This window comes from Colobus angolensis, unplaced genomic scaffold, assembly GCF_000951035.1.
Source record: "Colobus angolensis palliatus isolate OR3802 unplaced genomic scaffold, Cang.pa_1.0 Scaffold79, whole genome shotgun sequence".
In the NCBI taxonomy this organism is placed as follows: domain Eukaryota; kingdom Metazoa; phylum Chordata; class Mammalia; order Primates; family Cercopithecidae; genus Colobus; species Colobus angolensis.
This window is the reverse complement of record NW_012121709.1, coordinates 6,337,772-6,360,068: the sequence shown is the minus strand read 5'-3', so window position 1 is coordinate 6,360,068 and position 22,297 is coordinate 6,337,772. Positions and strand designations below refer to the sequence as shown.

Sequence of the window (22,297 nt, the reverse complement as noted above, 5' to 3'; positions counted from 1 at the left end):
TGTTGCCCAGGCTGGAGTGCAAGGGCGCAGTCTTGGCTCACTGCAATCTCCGCCTCCTGAGTTCAAGCAATTCTCCTGCCTCAGCCTCCTGAGTAGCTGGGATTACAGGTGTGCGCCACCACCTCTGGCTAATTTTTTTGTATTTTAGTAGAGACGGTGTTTTACTATGTTGGCCAGCCTTGGTTGCATAGTTTCTTTGTGTAACACTGAGTTAGGGACTGAGAGTCCTGAGATAAATCAAACATGGCCCTTGCCCTTGAAGCTCTCATTTATTTTGCTTTAAGCATTTTTTATAAATAACATTAGATTTAAGGTTTTTATAAGTTGGATATGAAATTTGCCTTGATAAGAGGGAATGTTGACAGGAGTTTGTTGAGATGGGTACTCTGCATGCTGCTAGGGTTGAGGGGGATAAATTTGTGCAGTTTCTGGAAGGAAGGCTGGCAAAACGCATCAAAGACCTGAAAAATGTACTTCTGGGCTGGGTGCGGTAGCTGATGCCTATAATCCCAGCACTTTGGGAGGCCGAGGCAGGTGGATCCCTTGAGGTCCGGAGTTTGAGACCAGTTTGGCCAACATGGTGAAATCCCGTCTCTACTAAAAATACAAAAAGTTAGACAGGTGTGGTGGTGTGCACCTGTAATCCCAGCTACTCAGGAGGCTGAGATAGGAGAATCGCATGAACCTGGGAGGCGGAGGTTGCAGTGAGCTGAGATAGTGCCACTGCACTCCAGCCTGGGTAACAGAGCAAGACTCTGTCTCAAAAAAAAAGAAAAAAGAAATCTCAGAAATGGTGTCATCTATTTATATACACTGATCTTCATTATGAAATTAGTTGTATATTAAGAAAATTGGAAACAGTTTGAAATCCAGGAATGAGAGAACGGTTAAGAAAATTTTACCATTTCCATATGATATTTTTGCAGCCATCAAATTTTGTTATGTGTTTTTAATCAGAGTTTTCAGTTCCTTCTGTGGTCAGTTTAATGATAATGCCAAGGTCATACATTGTTTACTAATTCCCCACTTGAAATACAAGGGTTGCTCCTTCATTTCAAGACTTGACATATAAGTAAATGTACTATATGAATTTATAGTCTGTTTTTTTTTTTTTTTGAGACAGAGTCTCACTCTGTTGCCCAGGCTGGAGTGCAGTGGCGCAATCTCAGCTCACTGCAAGCTCTGCCTCCCAGGTTCTTGCCATTCTCCTGCCTCCTGAGTAGCTGGGACTATAGGTGCCCGCCACCACGCCTGGCTAATTTTTTTTTTTTTTTTGGTATTTTTAGTAGAGATGGGGTTTCACCGTGTTAGCCAGGATGGTCTTGATCTCCTGACCTTGTGATCCGCCTGCCTCAGCCTCCCAAAGTGCTGGGATTACAAGGCGTGAGCCACCGCGCCCGGCTTAGTCTGCTTTTTTTTAAAAAGCACAACCTGGAAGATCTGTCAGTTTCCTGAAAATCACTCTTGTTTTCAAATACGTGCATTTCTATAGGTAAATATATCCTTTCACTATTAACTAAAGAAAATGGAAAAAGGTATTTGAGTATTAACCGTTTTTTTCATATTTATTATTTAACATAATGAGCTAAGTGTTATTTTTTCCTGTGTTGAGTGAGAAGTTACTGGTTTTGGAGAAAAATCACACTTTTTTTTTTTTTTTTGAGAGAGTCTTGCTCTGTCGTCCAGGCCAGAGTGTACTGGCGCATCTCCGCTCACTGCAACCTCCGCCTCCTGGATTCAAGCGGTTCTCCTGCCTCAACCTCCTGAGTAACTGGGATTACAGGCGTGTGCCACCACACTCAACTAATTTTTTTGTATTTTTAGTAGAGACAAGGTTTCACCATGTTGCCCAGACGGATCTTGAACTCCTGGCCTCAAGGGATCCACCCGCCTTGGCCTCCCAAAGTGCTGGGATTACAGGCGTGAGCCATTGCACCCGGCAAAATCACGTATTTTGAAGAACAGTATTCTGAGAAAATGTTTGCAGTATGAAGCTTATTGAAAAAAAAAGAGGCTATATGGCCGGGTGTGGTGGCTCATGCCTGTAATCCCAGCACTTTGGGAGGCAGAAGTGGAAGGATCACTTGAGGCTAGGAGTTCCAGATCAGCCTGGGCAACATAGCAAGACCCTGTTTCTACAAAAAAAATTTAAAAATTAGCCTGGCGTGGTGGCACATGCATGTGGTCCTAGCTACTCAGGAGGCTGAGATGAGAGGATCGCCTGAACCCAGGAATTAGAGGCTGCAGTGAGCTCTGATCATACCAGGCCACTCCAGCCTGGGCGACAGTGAGACGCTGTCTCTTAAAAAAAAAATAAAAAGCAGTTTGTAAAACCATGTATGCAGTATGATATCAGATTTGTTTTTAAAAGACATGTGTATATACACAGAAATTTATAGTGAGATGTTTAGAATGGTGGTGTTAGGATTATAGGTAATTTTTACTTTATTTGTCTCATTTTCACATTTCTCCCATGTTTCTCTACTATTTTTATTTATTATTTTTATAATTTAAAATAATTGGATTTTTTGGGGGGCAGAGACAAGGTCTTACTCCATCACCCAGGCTGGAGTATAGTGGCATGATCATAGCTCAATGCAGCCTTGAACTCCTTGCCTCAAGTGATCCTCCCTCATCTTCCCAAAGGCGTAGCCACCACACCCCGCCAACAATTGCTATTTTAAAAGTCTTTTAAAGAGAGAATTTGGGGCATTTATATTCTAGTTAGGGTAGTTTTACATTTTTAAAAAATCATATTATGTAGTGCTTTTGATATTGAGCAAATAATTGATACCAACCAAATAATTGTACTACTTTTCGAAATAAAGTTTTTAGAAACTTTAACTTCAGTGAGCTAAATTCTGCCAATGAATCTGTCTTGCCTCATCAGCCCTTTCCCACGGTACGATCTCCCTGCTTTTCATGTAACTCATCCCTTGATTCATTAGCAAACTCAAAGTATTTGTTAAGCATTAGGCCAGGATACCCAAGAGCTTAGTTCCAGTTCTGCCCCTGATTTTGTGACCCCGGAAAAGTTAATAACCCATAAAATGGAAATTTTAGTATCTCGTTCTAGAAAAATTAAATTTAGGATATTAAAATGAAATGACAAATATGCCTTAATTCTTTTGGAATAAAGTAGCTACAGGTGTATTCCTTAATTCAAATACAGAAATTAGGGCCAGGTGTGGTGCCACACGCCTATAATCTCAGCACTTTGGGAGGCTGAGGTGGGATGGATTGCTTGAGGCCAGGAATTAGTGACTAACCTGGGCAACACAGCAAGACCCTGTCTCTGCAAAAAATTAAAAAATAAGCTGGGTATGGTGGCATGCACCTGTAGTCCCAGCTACTCAGGAGGCTGAGGTGGAAGGACTGCTTGAGCCCTGGAGTTCAAGGCTGCTGTAAGCTATGGTCACACCACTGCACTGCAGCCTGGGTGCCAGAGAGTGACCCTGTCTCTAAAAAAAACCAAAATAAATAAAACAAATACAGAAATCAGGATTTTATAAGAAATAAAATAAATTTAACTGGTGGCTCCAAGCTGTCTTAAACCTCTTCCCGTAGCCTGCCTCTTAAGTGCTTCTTCTCGTGACAGCAAACTCAGTGGCCAGTGCCAGGGCCAGAGCCAGGTAGGTCTGGACAGTCTGGAGAGGCAACCGATCAAAATAACATTCGTGGTCACACTCAGATTGGCCAGAATAACAAGTTTCAGCCTATATTTGGCCATTTAGACCCAGAGGTTGGCAAACTTTTTCTTTTTCTTTTCTTTTCTTTTTTTTTTTTTTGAGATGGAGTCTTGCTCTGTCATCCAGACTGGAGTGCAGTGGTGTGACCTCAGTTCACTGCAACCTCTACCTCCTGGGCCCAAGCGATTCTCCTGCTTCAGCCTCCCGAGTAGCTGGGACTATAGGCATCCCCCACCATGCCCGGCTAATTTTTTGTATTTTTAATAGAGATGGGATATCACCATGTTGGCCAGGCTGGTCTCAAACTCCTGACCTCAAGTGATCCACCCACCTTGGCCTCCCAAAATGCTGGGATTACAGGTGTGAGCTATAGCGCCTGGCCAACTTTTTCTATAAAGCAAATAGTTTAGGCTTTGTAGGCCATAAGGTCTCTGTCTTGACTGTCGAACTCTACTGTCACAGTGTGAAAGCAGCCTCAGACAATACCTAAACAAGTGCCTGTGACTGCGTTCCAATACAACTTTATTGCCAAGAACAAAATCTGTCATTTGCTACAACATGGATGAACCTGAGGGACTTTATCCTAAGTGAAATGAACTAGGCACAGAGAGACAAATACTGCATGATCTCACTTACGTGTAGAATCTAAAAAAGTCGTAGAAACAGAGAGTAGAATGGTGGTTACCGGGGGTGGGAGAGGGAGTGGGGAGATATTGATCAAAGGTATAAAGTTTCAGCTAAGCAGGGTAAGTTTGGAAGATCTATTGTACAGCATGATGACTGTGGTTATTAATAATGTACACTTGACAATTGCTAAGAGCGTAGACCTTTTTTTTTTTTTTTTTTTTTTGAGACAGGGTCAGACTCTGTCACCCAGACTGGAGTACAGTGATGTGATCTTGGCTCAGTGCAACCTCCGCCTCCTGGCTCAAGCAATCCTCCCATATCAGCCTCCTGAGTAGCTGGGATTACAGACGTGTGCCACCAGGCCCCTGCCACCACACCCAGCTAATTTTTGTATTCTTAGTAGAGACGGGGTTTCACCATATTGGTCAGGCAGGTCTCGAACTCCTGACCTCAGGTGATCCACCCACATCGGCCTCCCAAATTGCTGGAATTACAGGTGTGAGCCACCGCGCCCGGCCCCTCCCTTCTAATTTTGTAAATGAGCTTGGTTAAAATTCTTTCGTGTCCTTCACCACACAATTGACAAAAATGTGATTTAGTTAGAATTTTTTGGGAACATCTATAATATTGGGTTGGTGCAAAAGTAATGGTGGTTTTTACCATCTGTAATATTGGGTTGGTGCAAAAGTAATGGTGATAATTGCAAATACTGCAATTATTTTTGCACCAATTAATACATAAAGTTGTCAACTAATTATGCATCGAGTTTAGGATTTCTCATGGAACCAAATCTGGCGTTCAGCTTTCTCGTCTCCATTTCCCTCAGTTTAACCAACCAGAGTGTGGTCAGGTCACATGGAGACCTTTGTGCTGTGTACTGCAAACAGTAAGCTTCATGTTTTCAGGCTCAACCCCAGGGCCGGCCCAGTGCTTGTGCATTTGCGAATTGTTTCCTGGGCGCAGTGGCAGCCAGGGCCCCATGTTTTAGTTTATCTGGGCCTGTTTCACTGTAAGTTGAATTGTAGGAGAGGGTCGGGTTAAGAGATCTTCCAGGACAGGCTACCTCTACGCAGCTCTGTGAATTCCTTTTCTCTCTTGACTACCTTGCTGTTTGATTCTTCTGCGGGTTACCATCAGGGAAGTAAATGAAGGAGCCTCATTAATCAGTTGGAACATAGTAAAGGTGGAAATTAACATGTACCAAACAAACGGTGTTGGCAAGACAGGGGTTTATTTTCCAGCTCCTTGAGGATTTCTAAGCTAGAGATAAGGGAACTCATCAGGCAGGAGAGTGGTGGCTATTCAGGCTCTAAGTTCTGCCCTAGTTCCAAACCTGCATTGCGCTTTCTTACTCATGGGAAAAACTGAGTGTCTTTTTCCTTCCACTCACCAAAACCCGAGATAACTTTCTGAGCAAGCATGTGACTCCCTGGAGCATCTGTGATTTAGTTATCCCACAAGGCAGGTCACCCCATTGCAGGGCTGTTGCAAATAGATTGAGCCATGGCCAGTATAGCCTGTGTTACATCAACTCTTTTTTTTTTTTTTTTTTTTGAGACAGAGTTTTGCCTTTGTTCCCCAGGCTGGAGTGCAATGGTGCGATCTTGGTTCACTGCAACCTCCGCCCCCCGGGTTCAAGCATTTCTCCTGCCTCAGCCTCCCAAGTAGCTGGGGTTACAGGCACCCGCCACTATGCCCAGCTAATCTTTTTTTTTTTTATTTTTAGTAGAGATGGGGCTTCACCATGTTGGCCAGGCTGGTCTCGAACTCTAGAACTCAGGTGATCCACCTGCCTTGGCCTCCCAAAGTGCTGGGATTACAGGCATGAGCCACCATGCCCAGCCTACATCAACTCTTAAAAAGAAACAAAAAGAAAAGTCACAGCAAATTGCACCAAAGGCCAGCTTGTTTCTAGGATTTAAAATCTTATGTGGCCTGGTGGGGTGGCTTATGCCAGTAATCCCAGCACTTTGGGAGGCCAAGGTGGGCAGATCACTTGAGCTCAGGAGTTCGAGACCAGCCTGGGCAACATGACAAAAGTCCGTCCTACAAAAAATACAGAGTTAACAGAGCCTAATGGCACATGCCTGTAGTCCCAGCTACTTGGTGGAGGCTGAGGCGGGAGGATCAGTTGAGCAGGGAGGTCAAGGCTGAGTGAGCCATGATTGTGTCACTGCATGCCAGCTTGGGTGACAGACCCTTCCCTCCACTCCCCAAAAGTCTTACGTGTCCCAGGATGAAAAGTTGATAGACTTGGTAACAATTGCAGATTCATTAAGAAATCTCTGCTTCTCCCAGCATCCCTAAAGGGTTTGAAGCCAAAAGCCGCAGTAGCAAAAATGAGACGAAAGGGCGGGGCAGCCCAAAAGAGAAGACGCTGGACTGTGGTCAGATTGTCTGGGGGCTGGCCTTCAGCCCGTGGCCTTCCCCACCCAGCAGGAAGCTCTGGGCACGCCACCACCCCCAGGTGCCCGATGTCTCTTGCCTGGTTCTTGCTACGGGACTCAACGATGGGCAGATCAAGATCTGGGAGGTGCAGACAGGTAGGTCATTCCTGGCTGGCCCAGGGTTCTGGGAGGCTCGGGTGCATGTTCTGACTGTGACGCCTCCCTGCTCCACTCATGTTGGCCGAGGAGTGTGGCCATGGCAGGCACACCTTGTGCCCCCTCTCTGGCTGACTGAGTGCCCCTGCTCTCATGCCAGGGCTCCTGCTTTTGAATCTTTCCGGCCACCAAGATGTCGTGAGAGATCTGAGCTTCACACCCAGTGGCAGTTTGATTTTGGTCTCCGCGTCACGGGATAAGACTCTTCGCATCTGGGACCTGAATAAACACGGTATGGGAAGAGAAGGAACTACTTGGCAACTCCAAAAATACTGTATTTGCTTTCTCCACTTTACCAGTTTCATTTTGATCTAAAACAGTGTTTCTTGATGTTTTTTTCTGTGATTGCCCCTTAAGGAGCCTTTTTAGACAGTTTTTTCCTAATTGCCCCTGCCCGCCCCAAAGATAATACCGTACCAAAGAGAGTTTAATACCAGACATATACTGTGTGTCTATTTAGGCTATTGTAATATTGAAGATCTATTGTATATCTGCTTATGTGCTGAATGCATGTCTATGCTTTGTATGTAAAAAAATGTTAAGATTTTTTTGGCTACCAAGAACTAGTTTGTACCCTCTTGGGGTGAATTGCCCCTGTTAAAAATATTTGATCTAGAATAGGTTTTCTCATCGGCACTATGGATATTTTGGGCTGGATAACCCTTTGTCGTGGGCTCCCCTGTGCATTCTAAGACGCTGAGCAGCATGCCTAGCCTCTTCTCTTTTGATGCCAGTAGCATCCTTTCCAGTTGTGACAAGCAAAAAAGTCCCCATGTCCTGTGAAGGGCAAGGTCTCCCCAGGTTGACAACCACTGATGTAGAAGTCCCTGTTGGGTGCTTCCTGTTAGACTTTCTTTTTGAAGCAGACTCTAAGCCTAGAATAATTCTCTCAGGCTACAGGGCGTCAGGTTTGTGAAATTCTGCCTTGAGCAAACTATATACGGGGGTGGCCCAGTAAGGAATTCCATACATCTCTGGTTTGATCCTTAACTAGAAAGGTGATATAACAGGCCAGGCACAGTGGCTCACGCCTGTAATCCCAGTACTTTGGGAGGCTAAGGCGGGTGGATCACCTGAGGTCAGGAGTTCAAGACCAGCCTGGCCAACATGGCAAAACCCCATCTCTGCTAAAAAATACAAAAATTAGCTGGGCATGGTGCTGGGCGCCTGTAGTCCCAGCTACTCGGGAGGCTGAGGCAGGAGAATCACTTGAACCCAGGAGGCGGAAGTTGCAGTGAGCCGAGATTGCATCACTGTACTCCAGCCTGGGCGACAGAGCGAGACTCTGTCTCCAAAAAAAAAAAAAAAAAAAAAGTGACATAAGAAAGGGGAATTTATTGCAATGCCATTTTTCCAATCCCTCCAGCCCTGGATGGGGTCAGGGGCTGGAGGGATTGGAAGGAGGCAGTGGTAAAGGGTCATGAAGAGGATCAGGGGCTGGAGGGATTGGAAGGAGGCAGTGGTAAAGGGTCATGAAGAGGATCAGGGGCGGGAGGGATTGGAAGGAGGGTCATGAAGAGGCCACTCATCCCCATGGTGTGAAGGCACTAGCACTCTCTCCCAAGTTATGACTGTCCAGCTCCACACAGCCATGGGAGGAACCTTTCTCCTGCTCTTTTAGCAATGAGCCCACAAACTTGTATCTTAGTCAGTGCCAGAGACTGGGTGGCTTAAACAACAGACATTTATTTCTCCCGGTTCTGAAGATTGGGAATTCCATGAGCGAGGTGCTAGTAGTTTTGGTGTCTGTGAGCACCAGCTGTCTGGTTTGTAAACAGCCACCTTCTCTCTGTATCCTCATCTGGCAGAGATCTCTGTCTTTCATGTCTCTTCTAAGGGCACTAATCCCATTCCCGAGGCTTCACCCTCATGACCTATTGACTTCTCAAAAGCTCTACCTCCTAAGACTATCACACTGGGGACAGGGCTTTATGTGTGGGGGACACGTTTAGTCCATAGGAACTTGTCAGACAAACTAAGGCGGTGCATGTGCATCCTCATCTGAAGGCATCTGATCACAAAGGTAACTCTAGGTGGTTTTTGTTGTTTTGTTTTGTTTTGTTTCTTGAGACGGAGTCTCACTGTGTCACCCAGGCTGGAGAGCAGTGGCATGATCTCAGCTCACTGCAACCTCCGCCTCCCGGGTTCAAGTGATTCTTGTGTCTCAGCCTCCCAAGTAGCTGGGACTACAGGCATAAACCACCACACCTGGCTAATTTTTTGTATTTTTAGTAGAGCCGGGGTTTCACCATGTTGGCCAGGCTGGTCTCGAACTCCTGACCTCAAGTGATCCGCCCACCGGGGCTTCCCAAAGTGCTGGGATAACAGGCGTGAGTGAGCCACTGCGCCTGACCTACTCTAGTGGAACCTGTAATCACACAGTGTAAGATATGCTGCTGATCAGGGCACTGTCTCCAAGGCAGTGCCTTTTTTTTTTTTTTAAGACAGAGCCTCCTACAGGTGTGTGCCACCATGCCTGGCTAATTTTCATATTTTTGGTAGAGATGGGGTTTTGCCATGAAGGTAAGGTCAGGCTGGTCTTACACTCCTGACCTGAAGGGATCCGCCCACCTTAGCCTCCCGAAGTGCTGGGATTACAGGTGTGAGGTACCACGCTCGGCTGGCAGTGCCTTTTTAAATGCTGGCTTAATGCATGTACTGAAGCAGCTTGCCACCATCTCAGGAAGGTCCAGGCCGTGGCTCTGGAAATCACTTGATGACTTGGAAGAAAAGACCAAGTGAGAGTGACCAAGAGTGGGCAGGATGGAGCAGGCCAATTATGAGAGCTTTTCAAGGAGAGGAGGGGAATAAAGTTGCGTTCCCAGCTGCTGGGCGCTGCCCCACTGACCTAACAGGCCTTAATTTATTCAGTACTCACAGCACCCTGAGATTTGACAGCTGAAGAAACCATGATTGACCTTTATTTTTTTTTGAGATAGAGTCTCACTGTGTTGCACAGGCTGGAGTGCAATGCTGCGATCTCAGCTTATTGCAACCTCTGCCTCCTGGGCTCAAGTGATCTGCCTCAGTCTCCCGAGTAGCTGGGACTACGGGCACCATGACTTTTAAAAAATATTAATTAAAGCACTTTGGGAGGCCAAGGCAGGCAGATCACTCGAGGTCAGGAGTTCGAAACCAGCCTAGCCAACATGGTGAAACCCTGGCTCTACTAAAAATATATAAAAATTAGCAGGGCGTGGTGGCGGGTGCCTGTAATTCCAGCTACTTGGGAGGCTGAGGCAGGAGAATCACTTGAACCCAGGAGGCAGAGGTTGCAGTGAGCCGAGATCATGCCATTGCACTCCCGCCTGGGCAACAGAACAAGACCCTGTCTCAAAAAAAATAAATAAATAAAAAATAAAAAGTACTAATTTTTGTAGATCCATACATCCGCATAAACTTCAGTAAATTCATATATATGACCATGTACAGGCATATAACAATTCTTTTTTCTTCTTTCTTGCTTGGCTCTTTCCTTCGCAATTCTCTCTCTTGCCCTCCCTGCTGTCGTCATCCTCCCCTCTTCCCCCCCTGCATCCTGGTACCCCGTGTTAGGAGCCTAGTATATACCCTTCCATATTTTTCTCTCTGCTTATATAATCCTGTGCACACACATTTGCATTCATGGCTTTTGGGTCATTGTTTCACAAAAACAGAATCATAATATCTTCACGATTTTCCCCTGCATCTCGCATTTTTCATTAAACGGTAGGTACCCCATGGAAAATCTGTCTCTAATTCCAGCTGCATTAATGGGGTAGATATACCGCCATTTATTCACCCATCCCCTATATGGACGGGCTTTTTTTAAAGCAAGAGCTGGAGACATTGTGTGAGTCGCCCTGGGTTATGTGCTGAATTAGCAGGGGAGTCAGGATTCACACCCAAGCTGTCTGACTCTAGAATGTGTGCCCCTAATGACTCCACAACACTGCTCATCCGGACATCCTGGCAAGGCTGGCAGGGTGACAGTCTGCAGCAGGATCCTTGTGATTACAGAGAAACCTTTACAGTTTAAATGAGGGAGAATTGAAGATAAACTCTCTCTCTAAATTGGGAATGATGCTTCAGGGTCCTCGAGGTGGTTGGGGAGCCGAAAAAGAACATCCTCTGCTGTCAAAGGCTCCCTTTGATATGGTTTCCTATGAGGAAACCTTTAAGGCAATTCAAGATTATATTAAAAAAGTGATCAACACCTGAGGTCAGGTGTCTGAGACCAGCCTGGCCAATATGATGAAACCCTGTCTCCACTAAAACTACAAAAATTAGCTGGGCGCAGTGGTACGTGCCTGTAATCCCAACTACTCAGGAGGCTGAGGCAGGAGAATCACTTGAACCTGGGAGGCGGAGGTTGCAGTGAGCTGAGATCGCGCCACTGCACTCCAGCCTGGGAGACAGAGCGAGGCTCCATCTCAGAAAAAAAAAAAAACAAAAGTGATCACCATACCCCTTCGCCTTTACTGATCTTATAGATTGTGCTGAAGCCACAGATAATGGTTTCCGTGGGGAATTAGAATATCATATTCACAGATTACAGGTGTTTAAATGACAAATCTGGTCATATTTCTTACTCTGAATTGAAAATTGGACCCTTGGGCCCAGCTGATAGGAGCTGATAGGTATACTGGGTGGGGGGCTGTTACCACCCCAGTTCTCCCAGTTCTCCAGTCTTCCTGCTTCGTTGTTTTGAGGATTGGCTCATCGTTTGCTTCTTTTTTCTGCCAGGTAAACAGATTCAAGTGTTATCGGGCCACCTGCAGTGGGTTTACTGCTGTTCCATCTCCCCAGACTGCAGCATGCTGTGCTCTGCAGCTGGAGAGAAGTCGGTGAGTCTCCAGCATTATTGCTTTAATTCACTGAGACGTGGAGGTCTGAAGTGGTGGCCTGGTGTGTGTGAGTGTTCTCAAAATGGTCCGCAAATCCACCCCAATAAAAGGCAGGCTGGTGGGCCGTGGCTGCCGCCTGCAAAACTCCCTTGTGACTTGCACTTTAACATGAACCCAAAGACAGGAGGGATTTGGAAACAGGTTGCTCCTGTCATCAGAGGTCTGTTTCCCTTTACAAAATGGGAAAATGATTGCTTTTTAAATTTCTTTTCTTCTTGGAGTCTGAGATTTTAAAAGTTGCAGCCCAGATGTGAGTCCAAATTTCCTTTGAACCATCAAATTTGAATCTCTCTAATTTGGATTTCCAATTCAAATCATGTCAGTGCAGTTACTTGTTGAACTTTGTCCTGAAATCCTGTTAATTGAAAAAACAAACAGGTATTAGAAATCCAAGAACAATTTGAGAACAGTTTCTGTTTGAATTTTGTGTCGCGTTGAGCCGCTTGCGGTGACTGAAGGGAAGGTTGAGAGTTCACCATTTGGTACAGTCCAGGTGGCTCATCATTTATTTGTGGTTTGGAACTATGAGGGTTTTCTTTTTTTTCTTTTTTTCTTTTTTAGACAGAATTTTGCTCTTGTTGCCCAAGCTAGAGTGCAGTGACACAATCTCGGCTCACTGCAACCTCTGCTTCCCGGGTTCAAGCTATTCTCCTGCCTCAGCCTCCCAAGTAGCTGGGATTACAGGTGCGCACCACCACGCCTGGCTAATTTTTTGTATTTTTAGCAGAAATGGGGTTTCACCATGTTAGCCAGGCCGGTCTCGAACTCCTGACCTCAGGTGATCCACCCACCTCGGCCTCCCAAAGTACTGGGATTGCAGGCGTGAGCCACCGTGCCTGGCCTGAGGGTTTTCATAAAGGAATGAAAATAAAATCCTCTTAATGCTTCTCACAAAGGTTTAAAGTGATGAGCTAGGTCAGAGGCACAGTCTTGGGACAGATTTCCATGGTTCCATACACAAGGTAGGTGGTGTAAAATGCCTTGACAGGCTGCCACTACTTTGTGGGGTGGCTGCAGATTTCACTTCTGACCCTTTAAAAAAAAAAACTGGAGACAGTCTTACTCTTTTGCCCAAGCTGGAGTGCAGTGACGTGATCTCAGGTCACTGCAGCTTCCACCTATCAGGCTCAAGTGATTCTTCTGCCTCAACCCCCCAGATAGCTGGGCTTACAGGCGTGCACCACCATGCCTGGCTAATTTTTGTATTTGGGGTTTTGGCATATTGGCCAGGCTGGTCTCAAACTCCTGGCCTCATGTGATCTACCCACCTTGGCCTCCCCAAGTGCTGAGATTACAGGCGTGAGCCATCATGCCTGGCCACCAACTTTTAAGTGGAATAAGATAGCACTTGGCTCAGGTCTTCATCAGCACGTACTACCCTATTGGCAAACAGGACTCAGAAGCAGACTCAGAAGTCTCTGCACATGCGTTTCAGCCGGGGTCTTCCTAAAGCTGGTCTGGTTTATTCTCTCTTATAGTGAGCTCCTTGAGCATGTCTGTTGATTTAAATCCTCAAAAATCCAGACCAATTACCTTATTTAAACCTATACGACAGGTTCTGGAAGAGCTGTAGGAAAGGGATAGAGAATCAACTTGACCTGGCCGCAAGGCCTGCAGAAGATTTGGTGGTGGTACCTTTCCCTCCCTCCATTTGAGTCCTAAGCACTTCGCTTCTGCCTTAACCAGGCACGTCTTGCTTTCCACAGGTCTTTCTATGGAGCATGAGGTCCTACACGTTAATTCGGAAGCTAGAGGGCCATCAAAGCAGTGTTGTCTCTTGTGACTTCTCCCCCGACTCTGCCCTGCTTGTCACGGCTTCTTACGATACCAATGTGATTATGTGGGACCCCTACACCGGCGAAAGGCTGAGGTCACTCCAGTAAGGACTGAATCCTGCTATGACTTTTTTGTGGGGGGACTGATGAGGAACCTGCCTGGGATTAGACATGTCTCTTTTAGAGTCTGGGACATGGGAGGGGGAAAAGCTGGATAAAAAGGCACAGTGGGTCTCTTTTTCTTTTGAGATGGAGTCTCGCTCTGTCACCCAGGTTGGAGGGCAGTGGCGCAGTCTGGGATCACTGCAGCCTCTACATCCCAGGTTCAAGCGATTCTCCTGCCTCAGACTCCTGAGTAGCTGGGACTACAGGCATGTGCCACCAGGCCCGGCTAATTTTTGTATTTTTAGAAGAGATGGGGTTTCACCATGTTGGCCAGGCTGGTCTCAAACTCGTGACCTCAGGTGATCCACCGCCTCAGTCTCCCAAACTGCTGGAATTACAGGCATGAACCACTGCGCCTAGACTGGTTCATTGCTTCTAAGTGATGCCTTGTCAGTTAAGCCCTCTCAAGTAGCTTTGAGTGTCTTCCCGTCTCCCGATTCAGGCGGCTGCGTGTACTTCTTTGGAATCAGCATTATGAAGCCTCAATATGACTCTTTATTTCCATTTACTAATAACTGTAGTAACAAGTTCAGAAAGAGCCTCTTATCGAAACTGTGCTTTCCAAAATGAGTTTCATGTTCTCATAAACTTGGTCTCCTTTTTCCTTTTGTGTCTGTTGTTTTATGAAGCAAATAATAGGCAGTCCTATAATTATCATGTATCTTAGCCTAAAAAAGACTTGCAGTTTCTACTGTGGCATTAAAGTGAGGGCTGACCTACTTTGCATAAACAAATTAGCACAAGGAAGTGTTAGTAACCCTTCAGTCCCTCCACAGGACACCTGGAGCCTTCGGAGATATCCTTTTTTTTCCCAGTGTGCAAATCCCAAGCTTTTCCACGAGGGGCACACAAGTGCATCTTGAGTCCTTTTATAGCCACGGCAGTTTGGCTTCCTGCCTGGGGTGACGATGGAGGGTGGAGAGCAGCCATCACTCCAGGCCTGCCATCCTGTTTCTTTCCTTCTCAGCCACACCCAGGTTGACCCCGCCATGGATGACAGTGATGTCCACATTAGCTCACTGAGATCTGTGTGCTTCTCTCCAGAAGGCTTGTACCTTGCCACGGTGGCAGATGACAGGTAACAAATAGAACTCTCTTTACGTGACCTCAGAACAAGTGCTTGCAAGTAATGGCAGCAAGGCCCTCCTGGTCTTGCCCTGGGTCAGCTAATGTGTGGATGTTCTCTCTCCCCATCCAGACTCCTCAGGATCTGGGCCCTGGAACTGAAAACTCCCATTGCATTTGCTCCTATGACCAATGGTCTTTGCTGCACATTTTTTCCACATGGTGGAGTCATTGCCACAGGGTATGTATTTGTTAGCTGAACAGATGGGTGGTGGTTTCTGCTGAGTATACCATGGAGCTTTTTAAGGAAAGAAACCATCTAGAATTTTCTTGCCTATGAGGAAACCTTTAAGGCAATTCAAGATTATATAAAACTCAAATGATCGATTTTGCTAATACAGTGTACCATTTTCTCTGAATATTTAACCTAAATGTAATTAAAGACCTGTAAGTCATGCCACCTAATGGGCCAAGTTCACAAGGGAGAATAAAATTGAGATGATGCATAATATATGGGAAACCATTTAGGGCTAAAAGACCACTTTACAGGTAACATCTATAATTCAGTAGGTGGCACTCTTCCCCCTATTACTTTTGAATTAACTGTGGTCAGATTTAGAAAGGGCTGTGCGGAGAGAGAGCACTTTGGTATCAAAGGTGTCTTGAGTTTTTCTAATCCTATCAGCAGCCTTCATTATTCAGCACCACAACTTTTACATCCATTTCCACGGTCAGGGTTACATTTCACTCTCTGAAGACTCCTGCTCTTTCTAGTCAAAACAGAAACTTGAGTATCCAGCCTCATGAAAACATGAACATCCAAGCTCTGTCTTAACACAGCATCGGTTTGTTTCATTTCAGGACAAGAGATGGCCACGTCCAGTTCTGGACAGCTCCTAGGGTGCTGTCCTCACTGAAGCACTTATGCCGGAAAGCCCTTCGAAGTTTCCTAACAACTTACCAAGTCCTAGCACTGCCAATCCCCAAGAAAATGAAAGAGTTCCTCACATACAGGACTTTTTAAGCAATGCCACATCTTGTGTTTCTTTGTAGCAGGGTAGATTGTCCTGTCAAAGGGAGGTGCTGGAGTAATGGGCCAAACATCTGGTCTTGGATTCAAATAGCATTTCTTCGGGATTGTGAATAGAATGTAGCAAAACCAGGTTCCAGTGTACTAGTCATGGATCTTTCTCTCCCTGGCATGTGAAAGTCAGTCTTAGAGGAAGAGATTCCACTTGCATGGCAACAGAGCTTTACCTTAAATCTTCAGTCCAGTTACGAACAGCAAGTGTTGAACTCTTTCTAGTCGTTTGGATTCAAAGTGCAGTTACTGATGTTTTGATTATACAAGTGAGTAGGTCTCCAGAGCCTCTCTAGTGGCAGAGCAGCTCACACTCCCTCCACTGGGAAGGATGGCTTCTGCCTAGTACTTATCCTTGTGTTACTGATGCAGTGGTAGCATTGGTTCAAGTTCCCTCCTGCTGTGGTCAGAGTTGCTTTGACATTGGCCAAGTGCTTTTCTTCTTGGGCTCCCTTCTGACCTGCAGGACAGTTTTCCTGGAGCTATTTGGTATGAGGTATTAATTTAGCTTAACTAAACTACAGGGGAATCAGAGGCCGTGCTCCTGACTGATCCAGACACTATTACTGGCTTTTTTTTTTTTTTTTTTTAACAATGGTGTGCATGTGCAGGAGATGACAAATTTGTATGTCAGATTATACAAGGATGTATTCTTAAACTGCATGACTATTCGGATGGCTACTGAGTTATCAGTGGCCATTTATCATCATCATATTTATTTGTATTTTCTCAATAGTTTTGGCCAGACCTCAACAGATGTTAAGGTACAACTGTGTTTTTCTCGATTATCTAATAACCGTAGTACTTAAATTGAACAGTTGCAAAGATGTCTTAATTGTGTAAAGACTTGGTGTAGTCATGACTTTAGCTGATACTTTTATGTACGAGATCTGTCTCTGCTGTTTAACTTCATTGGATTAATCAGCTGGTTTCAACTCTACTGCGAAACAAAAATAGCTCCTTAAAAGTACTGTTCTCCTTCAGTGGCATGTAGTTATCTAATCAAGACACCTCATTCAAACAAAACCTGCCTTAGGAAAATTTAATATATTTTAAATTATTTTAAAAGAAATACAACATCTTATTCTTTAGCTTTCTTAATCGGTGCTTTATGGAGGCCAGTGTAACATTACATGACTTGTTGAGAAAGTTGAGGAATTTCCTCTACCACCTTTGTTGCTTGAAGAAAAACATGTCTTTTCCAAATGAGAGGCTTTCATTGAAGGAAAGAAAAAAAAAAAGCTTTTGGCTCTGTTTCATTTTTTTCCATTAAGAAAAAAAAAGTCCCCTTTTAAAACAAGCAGGGCTGGGTGTGATGGCATGCCTGTAATCCCAGCACTTTGAGAGGCTGAGGTGGGAGGACTGCTTGAGCCCAGGAGTTCAAGATCAGCCTGGGCAACAGAGTGAGCTGGGACCCCATCTTTATTTAAAAAAAAAAAAAAAAAATAGCCAAAAAACTTAGTGTGGTGGTGGTGTGCACGGTAGCCCCAGCTACTCAGGGGGCTGAGGATGTGGTGGCATGTACCTGTGGTTCTGTGGTTCCAGCTACTCAGGAGGCTGAGGTGGGAGAACTGCTCCAGCCTGGGACATGGAGGCTGTAGTGAGCCATGATCGTGTCACAGTATTCCAGCCTGGGTGACAGAGCATGATCTTGCCTCAAAAAATAAACAGATAAAACAAGTAGTACAGTGGAAGAGCTGGGAAGCAACTGGCCAACGTTTGCATTTCATGGTTATCTTGAAGTGCCAGGTATAGCAGAGGCTGAGTCTCTGGGTGGTTTGAGGCCTGGTTGGCCATCAGATTTAGCTTCAAACTTTGCCACTGTCCTTAAGGAGGTGAGTCCTCCATAAATAAAGGGAATAGTGACTTTTTCCATTAGACAGTTTAAGAATTTGACACTTAGATAAAGAACAGCATCCAAAGAAAGTTTATTCTGTGATATTAGAGACGGAAGGTTTTCATATAAATGCAAGTTTGACAAAGTCAGCATCTTTCTGCCTATCTAAGGAAGAGTCACTTGTAACACAGCCAGCCAGCAGGCTGCTTTGTCTTTTATTATAAAGAACACTAACACAAATGCAGTATGATTGCTATAAAATAAATGTGAAATTTGTACAAAAGTCCCAGTCCTCCCGCAGTTCTAGGTTTATAGTCAGGCTCAATCTTACTTGCCCCTCTCCTGCATGAAAACAAGTGTGTTTTATATAGCCTCTGCCCCCCCAATGGCATAGTTTAAGGCTCTATATTATATTTAAAATTAAAATTTTTTTCCTATCATCCACATCAATTTGGAACCTGCTGGTAACTCTTCTACCACAGAAGGTAAATAAAAAGACCAGTTTTTAAAGTCAGAGAATTCAGCTCATCTTATAAAAGTATAATAGTTTTGGCCAGACGTCCGTTAACATCTGTTTAAATTAGATAAAGACACAATGCCAAATATTAGAATCGTAAATGTAATTTTGGAGATGATGTTTACCTTGAGTAGGAAGACACTTGGACCATATTAGATTTGAAAGTCTTCTGTTCCAGACCAAAATGGGGTAGGCTAATTCCCTGTCATCCAAGCAACTAAAAGGTAAAAGCCTTATAACTTTAAAATAAAAAAGGTTATTTTTTTCCCCTATAAAAGATGGGCAGTATGAGTTATACATTAAAAGTATTTTGTACATCCCTGCTCCAAACCACCACAAAAATGGTACTTTTAAAATGCCTGCCCATCCTGTCCTGGAAGGGAGTTTTTCCAAGATTAAGGGTGACTGGTTCATCCCACGACCCCAGGCTGCAGTTCGTCCCGGAACTGTCCTCTGTTCTTCCATCACTGCGGAGCCCTGAGAATTGTGAACAGCCCTCGGAGCATCTAGGCCTCTGCAACAATCAGGTCTCTGGTGACTTGAAATGCAGCAATGAGGGAGCTCAGCTGGATCTTCTCATTGGTGCCAACAGAAAGCCTGTACCTAACAGAAACCAAACACACAGGGTAAGAAAAAAGACACCACACACAGCTGCCTTTTCTTAAGGGAAAAAGAGATCTAGGACTGAAAATCTGTTGAAGGAGTGGGGATGGGAAGTGATAAAACAGATTTACCCTGGACTGCAATCTTGTATGTGTCCCCCTAACATTTTCTTCTTTGCCCTACACATTGATTTATAAATGTGATGTTTCAAACTCGTAAGGACAGATTCAATTTTAAAAATTATTAGGTATCAGACCGGGCGCGGTGGTTCACACCTGTAATCCCAGCACTTTGGGAGGCGGGCCAATCACTTGAGGCCAGCCTGGCCAACATGGTGAAACCCCCATCTACAAAACAAACAAACAAACAAAAAACAAAAATTAGCCAGGCGTGGTAGTGCATGCCTGTAATCCCAGCTCCTCAGGAGGCTGAGGCAGGAGAATGGCTTGAACCTGGGAGGCAGAGGTTGCGTCACTGTACTCCAGCCTGGGCGACAGAGCGAGACTCTGTCTCAAAAAAAGAAAAAAAGAAATAAAGTATTAGGTATCAACAGTGGTGGTCTGAACTTAAGTTTGTCCTAACTATACAGATATACAAAATCTATGTAATGAAGGATTATTTTGTCGGCAAAATACATTAAGAGGGAAACAAAACGGAGATTTGCTTCCTCTTAATTAAGCCATTTCACTGGGAAGTTTGGCTGATATATTGGTGGGTCTGTGGTCTAGTCAGTAAAGCAGGACACTGGAGTTCCTCTCGCCACCTTTTAAATGCCCAGCCACTGAGAGCAAAATCGTCATATTCACAGTGCAATGAAGAGAGGTGACCTAATTTGTGCCTGTGAAAGCCAGTGCCACAAATTAGAGTTGGCCTATGCTGACATCTCTGTTAAACTCAATGCTGTCTACTGAAATGATAGCTGCCAGCTTCGCTGGGGGCTAATAACAGTGTTTACGGAACCAGGCAAAGCAGAAAATTTACTTTTACCCCCAATATGCTTTAGTATGCCAAAATGCCTTCATAACAGCTGGGTGGTTGAAGTGAAGCAGGCCTCCCAAATAACAAGGGCATTTTCAGAATCAATGTGGGCCGAGCCTGTGAGGTCCAAGGAAAGGCCTTCATCTCAGATACGTAACTGATCTGTACTTGACCTGTGAGTTTATCCCCATGTTCTTTAAGCATCTCACACCCTTCCCCACATTCCATTCAATATCACCAGACTGGATTCTACTGTATGTGAACGATTTAGGAAAATAAAAAAAAAAAAAACTGAAACCAAGAGAGTTGAAACAAATAAATCACAACAGGGAGAAAAAGGAGGAAAAGAATGAAAACTGGGAAAAGTACTCACTCAATGTCTGCCATTTTGGTCAATAAATGTATTCGAACTGAAGATGGAAAGTCAACTGAGGGAAAAACAAAATCAAACAAGTTAGGTCTGTCACTCTCTACTGTCAAAAAACCCACAGAGGACAAACGAGTTTCAACATCAAATCCTTAATACTGAACTAGTCCCGAGGCCTCAGCCTGCTCACTAGATACCACACCTCTAAGGGTAAAAATGGTGCTGGTTTCATACGTTTTACCCACTCGATTTTGTGCTGCTTTATAGGGTAGTCAAAAAGGAAAATGAGCAGATACCAAAGTGATCCCGAGAACACCAAAGATCACACCGTTCTTAGCAGCTGGGTAGCTCTACAAGTTAACCTGAATGCTGAGTTCCCACTTGCTGTTTCTATTCTATATTTTACTTTATTTTGAGAGGGGGTCTTGCTCTGTTGCCCAGGCTGGAGTGCTGTGGCATGGTGTGATCATGACTCACTGCAGCCTTGACCTCCTGGGCTTGAGGGATCCTCCACCTCAGACTCTTGAGTAACTGAGGCTACAGATGTGCACCACCATGCCTGGCTAGTTTGCATTTTTTGTAGAGATGGGGTTTCACCATATTGCCCAGACTGGTCTCGAACTCCTGGGCTCAAATGATCTGCCCATTTCAACCTCCCAAAGTGTTGCGATTACAGGCGTCAGCCATCATACCCAGCCTGTCCCCATTTAAAAACCAAGCACAAACAACAGATTTTTTTAAAAGTTGGTTTATGCTCAGCTTCCACAATCAAGGTGCAGAGCAGGGCCTGAGCCAACCATACCTTGGGCAGAAGGCATGGCATGGGCCAACCAGGAAGAGGTCTGTGAAGGCCTGGGCAGAACCAACATTCATTGACCCAGTTAGGTCTCCATCTGCAGTTGGCCACTTTGGAGGGAAGAGCTCTGAAAGCCTACACAAGTCACCTGGGAGCTTAGAGAATACGGATGCCTGGTTCTCCTCCGAGAAGCTGACTTAATTTGTCTGGAGTGCCCCTATCTGCTGCCAAGGTTGAGAACCAATTCTCTGTGTAGAAGGTACAGGCAAGCGTGGAACTTAAGATGTTTTCCTTAAGCCTGCTTTGGTTTACATGTTTACATATTTTCTCTTTTCTGGGAATATATATCTAGATAGATACATAGATATAGATAGAGACTTTTTTTTTTTTTTTAGAAATGTGAATTAATATATACTACTTACTGCTATAAAATACAAACCCCTAGAGGAAATAAAGTTAGCCTCCAGGAGTTTTCACTCTCCCCAGCAGTTCTAGATATTCAAAGAGGGTTTATGGAACAGTTTTTTGTTTGTTTGTTTTTTGGAGACAAACTGTAGCTCTGTGGCCCAGGCTGGAGTGCAGTGGCAAACCTTGGCTCACTGCAACCTCCACCTCCCAGGCTCAAATGATTCTCCCACCTCAACCTCCCAAGTAGCTGGGATTACAGGCGTGTCCCACCACGCCCGGCTAATTTTTCATATTTTTAGTAGAGATGGGGTTTCACCATGTTGCCCAGGCTGGTCTTGAACTCCTGACCTCAGGTGATCTGCCTGCTTTGGCCTCCCAAAGTACTAGGATTACAGGCTTGAGCCACCCGACCCAGCTCTGGAACAAAATTTTAAACAGTGGCAAGTGCTAACAAGGGGTCTGATTTACACTTCATTAGTTTCTTTGCTTCAAGAATGAAGCCTCCTGTCCTAACCATCCTTAACCCCAAAGCAGGCTACCTTCTCCGCAGCTTCTCAGCTGGGGGCTAATGTCAGTTACCTCTATGCACAAACAAGTGTATCTCTGTCAGGATATCATGCAGTGCCAAGCCCTTCAGAGTTTTCAACTCTGTAATATCTAGAGGAGCAGTTAAGGCAAAGGGAACAAGTTCCAGAACAAACATACTGCAGAGAATTTTGAATCCAAACCCTGGCAAGTGACTTTTTAAAGTAGGACTTTTAATCCCAACAACTGTTTCTCTTTCAACTTGAAGTTGCACGTGTTGGACTCCGATTCTTTTTTTTTTTTGGTTGAGACGGAGTCTCGCTCTGTCGCCCAGGCTGGAGTGCAGTGGCCGGATCTCAGCTCACTGCAAGCTCC

The 22,297-nt window shown here is 44.9% G+C and overlaps 2 protein-coding genes across 2 annotated transcripts in view; one reads left to right on the top strand and one right to left on the bottom strand.

Annotated features, from left to right (window-relative positions):
* The window catches only part of WSB2 (WD repeat and SOCS box containing 2), a 19,932-nt gene extending 2,584 nt beyond the window's left edge, over nt 1-17,348 (top strand). Inside the window, exons 2-8 of the mRNA XM_011928710.1 lie at nt 6,615-6,859; nt 7,020-7,151; nt 11,645-11,745; nt 13,512-13,684; nt 14,713-14,823; nt 14,944-15,051; nt 15,672-17,348. Of these exons, the coding sequence (XP_011784100.1) occupies nt 6,615-6,859; nt 7,020-7,151; nt 11,645-11,745; nt 13,512-13,684; nt 14,713-14,823; nt 14,944-15,051; nt 15,672-15,834 (1,033 nt within the window). The 3' untranslated portion in view covers nt 15,835-17,348. The remainder of the gene's footprint in view (nt 1-6,614; nt 6,860-7,019; nt 7,152-11,644; nt 11,746-13,511; nt 13,685-14,712; nt 14,824-14,943; nt 15,052-15,671) is intronic.
* The window catches only part of RFC5 (replication factor C (activator 1) 5, 36.5kDa), a 17,779-nt gene continuing 12,121 nt past the window's right edge, over nt 16,640-22,297 (bottom strand). Inside the window, exons 9-13 of the mRNA XM_011928712.1 lie at nt 21,977-22,054; nt 20,200-20,254; nt 18,371-18,848; nt 17,417-17,546; nt 16,640-17,104 (exon numbers count right to left, since the gene is read on the bottom strand). Of these exons, the coding sequence (XP_011784102.1) occupies nt 18,752-18,848; nt 20,200-20,254; nt 21,977-22,054 (230 nt within the window). The 3' untranslated portion in view covers nt 16,640-17,104; nt 17,417-17,546; nt 18,371-18,751. The remainder of the gene's footprint in view (nt 17,105-17,416; nt 17,547-18,370; nt 18,849-20,199; nt 20,255-21,976; nt 22,055-22,297) is intronic.